Source organism: Tiliqua scincoides, chromosome 8, assembly GCF_035046505.1.
Source record: "Tiliqua scincoides isolate rTilSci1 chromosome 8, rTilSci1.hap2, whole genome shotgun sequence".
In the NCBI taxonomy this organism is placed as follows: Eukaryota; Metazoa; Chordata; class Lepidosauria; order Squamata; family Scincidae; genus Tiliqua; species Tiliqua scincoides.
The window spans coordinates 54,620,290-54,630,417 of record NC_089828.1 but is presented as its reverse complement, the minus strand read 5'-3'; the positions used below and the strand labels follow the sequence as shown (position 1 = coordinate 54,630,417).

General features: G+C 43.8%; 1 protein-coding gene across 1 annotated transcript in view; it reads right to left on the bottom strand.

Annotated features, from left to right (window-relative positions):
* PAFAH1B1 (platelet activating factor acetylhydrolase 1b regulatory subunit 1) overlaps nt 1–10,128 on the bottom strand; it is a 65,355-nt gene continuing 55,227 nt past the window's right edge. The window contains exons 8-11 of the mRNA XM_066635901.1: nt 9,631–9,859; nt 5,958–6,059; nt 5,136–5,292; nt 1–3,815 (exon numbers count right to left, since the gene is read on the bottom strand). Of these exons, the coding sequence (XP_066491998.1) occupies nt 3,742–3,815; nt 5,136–5,292; nt 5,958–6,059; nt 9,631–9,859 (562 nt within the window). The 3' untranslated portion in view covers nt 1–3,741. The remainder of the gene's footprint in view (nt 3,816–5,135; nt 5,293–5,957; nt 6,060–9,630; nt 9,860–10,128) is intronic.

Genomic DNA, 10,128 nt, shown 5'->3' with positions numbered 1-10,128 from the left:
TTTAGTTTTATATGCATTTAATAGTTTACCAATTGGTACAATAAGATTTTTGTTTTAATATGCAGAAAACATGAATAAATTTTGTTTTACACAGTCTGAGAGCAACAAATCTTACTGTAAAACACAGAGCAGTATTATATACATTCCTTTACTGATTTTTTTTTTTAATCGTGTGTCAATATCTTCAGTTAACTCCTACAGCCTGGGGGGTGGGGTGGGAGAACTTTCTCCAATGGCAATTTCTACATTGTTCTTATGAGGAAAAAAGATGCTTGCCTTTATATGTCAGTGTCGGGATCAAAAACTCCTAAAAACGTGGAAGATTTTGCTAACTCTCTTCAGAACGCACTTTGGAAAGCTTGAAGGATAATGCTTAGGACAAGAAAAGCAGTTACAGGGACACAGTAGGAAAAAAGTTAAAAGCTGGTTAATGTCCAGTTGCAACTAGTCAAATCTGGTGCAACCTTTTTGCCCAACCCACTGCCCCCTTCTTCCCTCCAACCACCACAACCTCCCAAACCAGTTTCCCCTTTTCCATATTCAGAATTCTGCCACTAATGGAGAGGTTTTGTTTGTTACAGCTCTGGGAATTTTCTTTTAAATGTATAGCTGGGCCGAGAAAATGAAATCATTAAGAGCATTTTCTTTTCCTTCATTCAAAAATTCTGTCATTTTACAAGTGAAAAATCCATCCCAGGGTCATCAAGCCAGTACTGTTCATGAAACCAAAATGTTCCTTTTTATTAGCTTGGATGGGGCTGGGGGGGAGGGGAAGAGCAGGAGAAGTGAGAGCTAAAGAATGATTTAACAGGCAGTTCAATTCACATAAAAATAAAAAAAAAGTAAAAGGAGAAGCAGCAGCAGCCAGGGATTGACAGAGTAAGACCAGGGAGGGGTGGGGGTGGGGGGAGACTGGTGAGGCCATAGCCAAAACTTTCAAAATACTACAGTGCTCCACAGCTCTTGACAATTTGCTAGCAACTAGTAGCTTGTTTTTTGTATTTTATTTTTTTTAATTAGTGCCCTGGGCACATCATTGGTCACACCACACACACAAAAAGCAGGACGGCTTTATTGTTTGTCTCAAAATAAAAAATGGTAAAGTGCAAGATGCTCGGAAACCTTAGCTTTCAGATTGTGTCCAAACCACAGAATTTTTTTTTTTTTTTTTGCACTTGTGGGAAAGGAAAAAAAGAAAGATGCATCTAGAACTTTTTCCTGGGCACACCTCAATTCACTCATCTGTTTCTGGAATGTGTGTGTGTGTGTTTTGCATTAGCAACTGTGAGAGGAAGGGTACTAGGAGCAATCAGTTGTGGGAATGAGAACGTTTTGCACATTTTAAAACCTAGTATGCCAATTTTCACAGGACAGAAAACACACCCAGCAGTGAACTCCTAAACATCCTCTGATAAAAAAACTCTTACAGTCCAAACCAGTAAAACCTCAGCACTTGGGACTCAATGCAGAAAAGGCACAGGGTTCGACAGCCAGAGAAACACAATAGGAAAAGAAACTTCAGGAGCAAAGGACTCGGAGGGCCACTCCGTAGAGCGCACCCCAACAGCCACTTCCTCTTTGATTCATTTTAAACCAGGGCTAGAACCACTGGTCCCTGCGGGACCATCCCTGAGAATTCACTGCTTACTGTAGGCTGCTCAAGAAATGTGTACCATGTAAGTTCAGCAACTGGAAAGCAGCGAGTGCTTTGCTCTTTCAAAGCTAGTAAGAGACTACCAAGGAAATGGAGAACTTCCTGAGTCACTCCTTGAGGTTCCAAGTGGGCAAACTCCCATGTTCATAGGTACCTTTGTGTCACTGATTAGGGTCAATACAGCACTGACTCAAGAATAAAGTCAGAATCCATACCTTGCCAAACAACTGTTTTACAGTTGCTAAGAGGTGTTAAGACTGCACACAAGAGTCAAAAATTCTCCCAAAAAAGGCAAACATAGCAATGAATTTCCTGCCAAAACAACCGTTTAAAAACTAGGATAAGATATCAACATGTGTTAAGATTCACTTGTGAAAAATGGGTACCAATCAGAAGTCACTGGATTTTCCCTCAGTCAGGCTATACCCAAACCTACTCCCATCCCAACACACAAGCTGCCTTTGGTTCCTAGTGCTGTACAAGAAACCGAGCATGAAATATCAGTATGTGTTCATTTTCTTTTTATAAAAAAGGGACAGTTTTTAAAAGCCACATCACAAATGAAACAAAAATACCTGTGTGTTAAAAGGTCTCAGACTGGCAGTTCATTACACATCCAGTAGATTGTTCCTTGGGTGGGGGAAAGGGGTGCATTGGTGAATTAAGGACTCAAATTCTTTGTTATACACAAAGAAAATTTGATCCAACATTTTGATAGGTTTGTACACACTGTTCCTTCATGAGCTCAACATGTCGTTTTCTCTTCAAATTTGGGGTGGGGGCGAGAATGTTTCCTACCAAAAAGGCATACTACAATTTCTTTTAACTTGATAAGGAGACCAGGCTTCTGCATATAAGCTGGCGGCTTTAATAAATATAAATTGTGATTGTGGGGTTTGCTAGAAGCTTGCTATGTGGAACGAAGTCTGCAAGCACAGACAGTGTTTTATTTTTTTGTAGTGTCTGAATATCGCATGCTCCTTTCTCCTAAAGCCTCAACGTTCTGAGATGCAAGCACCATTAGATCCAATCCTCTTCTGGTTCCCTGTTCTGCTTTCAGAAGAGCTTGCACTAACTGGGAAGTAGGGACGTCATCCCACTATTACTCCATTCACTGCACACCCAATTACTACTAGGGGGAAGAGAGTGAGGGGAGGAAGCCTTCCGTATCATTGACATTGCACAAAACTTAAAATCACAACCAAAGCCAACAGAGAGCTGTACCGTCAGGAGTCAACTGGGAGATTTAAGTCTAACTGCCCAAGCAAGAGCTAAGTTCTAACACAAACCCAAGAGCCTCCCTAAGACACGTTTTGCATGGAAAGCAGTAAGCGCCAAGTGTTAGAACGCAATATAACTCCAACGACCAAATTAAAAAAAAATTCACGTCACATCATATCAAGGTTTCTCTTCCTATATTGCAGCTTGTTAGCATATGAATACTAACTTTTTTCTCTTTTAAACGTGATAGGAAGCCAAAAATAAAAATATATCCTATTGATTTGGCAAATATATCATGACAAGAGAAAAAAGAGAGACCCAGAAGTTTTAATTAGTTTCCATTAATTACATAAGATTCTAAATTGCAGCTTCGTTTTAGCTAGTATCCTTAGAGATTTTCTTAAGCACACTTATGTGATGTTACAGAGATACGTGTTTCTGAAAGAGCCCTCCCCCCGCAAAAAAAGTCCCATTTGAGTCACTAGTTATAGGCACTACCCAACAGATGAGAAATGGGTATTCTCAGTTGATCCAGCACAGAGCAATTTTGCTGTCACCTGTTTTAAGTGCCCCCTAAAATTCAACCAACCAGCTTCTGCCTTCTTAAGGTCTGATGTGACCAATGCCAGCCCATGTTCTTAAACCTATGGTACTTCTAGACAACGTATGTAAATTTACAGTATACAATTTGGATTCACCATGCATGAATACTTTGTGTGTAACATTTAATAAGCTCAATCTACATCCAGAATAATTTACATGAAAAGGACAATATTTATTTTAAACAGAGCTCAATGGGTAACCATGGTATCCGAGTGCATCCAGAGGGAGGAGGGGAAGAGGGGGCGAGTCAGATGGGAAGTCAATCAACGGCACTCCCACACTTTTACTGTTTGATCTACGCTGCCAGTGACCACATAGGGTGCTGTCTTGTGGAAGTCTGCAAGAGAGAGAGAGAAAAACCAGAAACTAATTCAGCAAAATTCATAGTACTGTACCTGTTGAAAAGATAGGTCAATAAATACCATCACCCTTCTTCCACTGAGCTCAGGACAGCATCAGTGACCCAGCAAGATTCATCGACAGTTTGTACATGAATATCCGCACTCCTACTCTGACCATCTAACCCTAACACCACACTGTCTTAAATTATGCAGGGGATGGACAGAGTGGATAGGGAGATGCTCTTTACACTCTCACATAATACCAGAACCAGGGGACATCCACTAAAATTGAGTGCTGGGCGGGTTAGGACAGACAAAAGAAAATATTTCTTTACTCAGCGTGTGGTCGGTCTGTGGAACTCCTTGCCACAGGATGTGGTGCTGGCGTCTAACCTAGACGCCTTTAAAAGGGGATTGGACAAGTTTCTGGAGGAAAAATCCATTACGGGGTACAAGCCATGATGTGTATGCGCAACCTCCTGATTTTAGAAATGGATTATGTCAGAATGCCAGATGCAGGGGAGGGCACCAGGACGAGGTCCGTTGTTTTCTGGTGTGCTCCCTGGGGCATTTGGTGGGCCGCTGTGAGATACAGGAAGCTGGACTAGATGGGCCTATGGCCTGATCCAGTGGGGCTATTCTTATGTCTCTCTGTATTAGGGTTGCAACTTAACTGGTTAAGTTAAAGCAAATTTTGACTGACTAAAGCAAGAGAAGGGGGGGTTTCCTTTGGTAAGCAGATTTTTTAAGTTTAATTTTTATAGAATACTAAGTATTTATATAGTGTTTCCTGTGCGTGCAGCATGATTATTTTGAGGTTGTTCTGTGCCAAATGGAAGGAGAGGAGGAGCAGAGTGCTATGGAAACACCATGCATTCAGGTTGGGAGGAGCGAGGGAAGAAGGCAAGGCAGAGTGTCACAACAGAGGTGAAAAGGCATATGGAAGGGAGGCTGAAGAGGCCCACAAAGGACAAGGAAATGTGGCGAAAGCAACCCCTCCAAAACCCCCTGTGGAATTTCTCTTACCTAAGACCCCTAGCCGCACCTACAGTTCAATCTCTGCAAGTCTTTGCCACAGAGAAAATAGCTGCTGCTGCACTGCCATGACCCACCCAAGGTCAGGTTCACAACCCACCTGTTGACCCATGACCTAGAATACATTTGATCACCTAGCCCTCCAAGCATGCCAGAATACTAACTGGTTGAGGAATGGCACATTTGGATCCAGTTCTAGGCATAAGGCACAGGTATCAAGGGAAAGAAAATCCACTCTGCAACACAACATACCACAAGTGCACTACCACAGAGATACATACCCAACGAGGTAACAAAGTGTTCGTGCGCATTGAGAGTTTTCATGCATCTTTTGTTCTTGTAGTCCCAAACACGCAAGGTTTTGTCATCAGCGCAGCTCAAAATAAACTTTCCCCCGGAATGGAACAGGACGCCACGTACCCAGTTGTCATGGCCCACCTGTGAGAAAAGCACACACAGTCACAAGCAACCCCAAAAATAAGAAACCGCAAGCTTATTCCTTGCTTTGGCAGCAAGCAGAATGCCTGCCCTAAACACATACTGCTCACAGAACTGCTTGTATCTCCAATTATCCTCACCCTACTAATTCCATTGTAGCATAGTGGCTAAAGGACTGAGCCGTGAATCAGGACTTCCCTTGTTCAAGTCTTACTCTCTGCCATTAGCTCACTAGGAGCTCCTAGGCAAGCCTTGCCCTTCTGGCTTCAGTCTTTTTAAACTGTAATATGGGGATAACCCTTACAGGGCTGTTAAGGACGCCACCAAGATAATTCATGTGAAGCACTTTGCATGCTTAAAAACAGCTATACAAATACTATGTACTGAAACCATGAAGCTGCCTTATATAGACATCTGATCCATCTAATTCACTCTGACAGTGGTTCTCCGGGGTCCTCCCTAGGACTTCTTAACTGAGGACAACCTACATGCAACATGTGCGCTCTACTGCTGTGCCATTATGGCCCTTTCTGTGTTCCAGTTTGTCTAGCCCAATGACCATGGGCAAGATCACCTGGCACAAGATGTCCACACTCATCCCCCCCCCCCCTCAGAAGCTGTGTAAGTTGGCAGGGCTGATAGAAAAGGACGTGCAGGGAACTTACAAGTGTCATAAGGCACATGCCAATGCTAATGTCCCACATCTTAATGGTCTTGTCTCTCGATCCAGAGAGCAGGAAAGGCCCGGGCTTACCACTCTTCTTAGTCTACAGAAAACAAGTTCATAAACAGTTACTTGGCATGCATAAATCATTTATCTGTACATCATCTGAAGAAAGACATCCTCCAACCAACAAGGCAAAGCTACTCAATTTAACAAGTGGACTACCTAAAATTAAAACCATCAGCTCTGCTAATACAAGGACTCACATGTTTTTCTTTGTTGCTCTTTGACTTACAAATTCAACCACTTGAGATGATTAGTACTAGAGGGAAGCCTTAATCACTGCTGGATTCTATATTTTCAAAGCAAGAACAGCCACTGCTCATTTATCATCATCTTAAGACTGTTACAAACTACAAACCGACTCCTGCCCTTTTTCTTCATATGTCATGTCCAATTCTGACTTGAATTGGACATTCATGGATTGACAGAATTGACATGGAATTGACATGAATTGACAGAAGACAAATTCTGGCGAACTCAAAACCCTACTCATTCCTTTGGCACTTCTTAAGATGACCATAAAAAAAGGTATTGGTATGTTGCTATTTGGATTTTCAGGAATATTTGAAGCAACATCTTCAAATCAGAGGACAGTCTCATCTCCCACTCTGGGTCTGCCTTGCCCAATTGCTTTCACATGCTTTTAATTCTCCACTGATAGTTCCTTGAAAAACACTTCTACCATCACCACCCATCACCCCAGAGGCCAATTTCGATTTTCAAAGGAAGCCACAAAAGTGCTAGTCAAACTGCAGTTTGGAATTCAAGAGATACTGTGTTTGTATGCCCAAGTCCCATCTCTCAACAGGGTGAGGAACAGTGCCCAGGGCACCCATCACAAGATCTGCCATTCTGAGAAGCCCAAGGATTAAGACACCCACAGAACTAAAGTTCACTGCTTAGTCAAAGCATCAGCACCACATCTAAGAGCATGCAAAACAGTTTCTTTTCCCCGCCCTTCCTACAAATGGTTTCCTCCATCAACATCCAGAATGGGCTCAAAATGAAAGATTGCTTAAAATGGAACTCACATCACTTTTTGTCCTAGATTGCAGAACTCCTGGACACTGGAGGCTCGCATCCCCCCACCCCCCACCTGCAGGTTTCTCAGTGTTATGACCTCAATATTTCCTCAGGCATTGCCTGACAGGTGACCTGTCTTTTGTACTGCCATGAATCTCTCAGCTGTGCTTATGTTTTTAAAAATTGTTTTTTCAGTGTTTGTAGTAGTAAGCCAGCCATATCAAAGACCTTCATAGGTGAAGAAGGAGTCTCAAAATACTAGTAAGTTCCACATCAGGCCAGGAGAGGGCAGGAGAGAGGAAACCAGTGCTGCTCAGCAGTCAGCTGACAGAAGCAACCTTAATTACACCTTTGAAAGTCTAATTTTTAAAAACTAAGGCAGCCAGACTCAGACATGCCACAGCAAGGGTCAAGGGGGAGGATACTCTTCCCCCACTGCTGCACCAAAGCATTTTTAAAAGAAACACACACATGGGACAACGCTGAGATTTCTGCAGGCAGACCAAGTTATTATGTGTCCCTCACAAACCCACAGGCAAACCCACAGGCTCTGCAACAGAGCCAAGAAGCCTGTACTCCACTGAGTGTGTGTGTGTGGGGGAACCAATGCACATCATGTTTTCATTTACACCCAACACAACCTGCTTCCCTACAGACCATTACAAGTACCCAAAAGGTCAGCCACAGAATCCCAAGCCAAGCTGCAGGGAATCAACCTTTACTCAGGTAGCCAGCAAGAAGCTGCCACCTGCCTCCATGGTTGGACTCCCCTTCCCAAGCCAACAGCCTGCTGGTCCTCAAGTTTCTATTGTCACAACTGGCCATGGTTAACTTAAAGATCGGACTAGTAACAAGATGCTCTTTGAACCTTTTAAGAGCACCAAAACCTCCAACTAGTCCAGAATGTGTGACAAAAGCCAGGGTATCAACTGTTGTGTGCTTATCTAATTGCATCACTTCAGCTCTCAGAGATCTGCAGTGGTTGCCAGTTGACACAGCCCTAAATGACAGAATTTGAGAAGACCCACCTACTTCCATATTACCCCACCCAAGGACCTCACCCATGCTTCTGCCTCTGGAAGTCAACAGTTAGGAGGGGCAGGGTCTTCTCCAAGTCCACATCTAGTCAATAACCAGATGGAAGGAAACTAAGGCAGCTGTTATCAATCCCCTCCCCTCTGTACTCAGCCCTCTTGTTGCCAGCGGTCCCCGCTTCTTTCACAGGTGGGATGCTGAGCTTTTAAGAGTCCAAGTCTTGCGTGTTTCTACTCAGAAGTAAGCCCCATTATAGTCAATGGGACTTACTCCCAGAGAATTGTGGAGAGGATTGTAGCCTAAATCTCATGCTTTGCTTGCTGGGAAGGCTTGCTTGTGTCAGTGATTGCCTGCACCATGGGGGGGGGGGGGGGTTTGCTTGTGTCAGTGATTGCCTGTACAATGGGGGGAGGGGAGAAATTCGGCAAACAGTCCCTGGGTTTTTTAAAGCAATCCCCTCTATTGCTACCGCACCTGCCCCACCTTTGTGCACTGGCTACAGAGGTTTTCTGACCCCCCCCCTCCCCTCTTCAGCCTTGGCTGGCTCAGGGGCTCCAGGAGTCTGGCTGTTCCTTCCCAAGGGGAACCACTTCCAGGGCTCCAGGGCTATTTCCCTGCCTGTGCCAGGCGAAGCCTTTTTGCAGTGTTTTGGGCTGCCTGGCAATGGAGATGCCAGCGCAGGACAAAGCAGGCAAAGGTGTGTGTGACTGTCAGTTTCCCCCACACCATTCGCATTGAGACAAATCAGCAAACAAAAAAATCCGTGGATAAATAGGCTGCACCTGTATAGGTTTTTTTAAACACACACATTGATGCCCACTTTTTATTTAAGAACATGTGGTGAACCAGTGCAAAGCAACAGGGTCCTATGGGAGGGCAATGAGAAAAGACCAATCATAATAATGGGACAGACAGAACCATGAAGCCCAGTGGAAAGACGTCACAGCCCTGGAACCATGAACGTCCATTTATTCTGCAGTCCTTGTAAATGTGCTATGCCATTTGCAAGCCACTGTGGGCTTGCTTTAACAAGGTAAGACAGGACACAAATTCAGTAGATAAATGTAACCCATCCTAACTTCATGTATTTTCAGGACAGCTTACAAAACAAGAAATTTAAATTTTTAACCATGAAATTCAAAAATTAACATACAAGGCCCTGCTGAGTCTGGTCAAAGAGTGCACTAGCTGCCTCTGAACACCCACAAATAGGAAACAAGCCACAGTGTTGGCTGCTCTGGTAGCAGAATTCAGAGGTAGACTGCCAACAGCAGTTAAACATCTCAAAAAAGTCATCCCCCTTTCAGGGAAGTAAAATGGAAAGGACTTAAGAACTTGTGGTTTGACACAGTTAGAACAGTGCCAAGTTCAGCAGAACATAGTTATCCAAATTAAAAGGGAATGAACATGGCAGAAGGAACAGCTACTGTGGGTAAAGTCAGCAGGTGGCAGCAGTTTTAGACATATTAACAGGCCTATGCAAGTCCCTTCCCCCAAAGGAGGGCACAAGGCACATTACAAGCGGTTGGAAGGAGGGGAATGGGGGCCCCTACCTCCGATCCCGTAGCTTCCGATATGGTGGAGTAGGAGCTTTCGGGAGCCCAAGAAATGCACTCTACCACGTGCTCATGTTCTCTGAGTTCCGCTTTGCATTCCTTTGTTGCTACCACCCAAACACGCACTGTCTGGTCATTAGAACAACTGGCAATCAGCGTGCCATCCTGGTTAGGCCGTACCATACGGACCCATTCTCTATGCCCCGTGAAGGTCTTCACACAGTAACTGAAAGAAAAAAAGAAACCTGGGTTGACTGCAAGTGCAAGCAAGATGGTTTAGGGGCAACAATGGGGATTGCAGCAATTTAGAAAGTTTGTGTATTTTAGTAACTGAGAGATCTGAAGAGGGCCAAGAAAACTGCAGGAAGTTTGAATGAGTGAACAGGAGGATAGGAAGGAAACAGCAACTAAAAATAAAATCAAGCCATAGAACAGAATGAGAAAAGCGTTCAGGGCTACAAAAAAATAGGATCATTTCCTAGAGTTCAGAAGAGA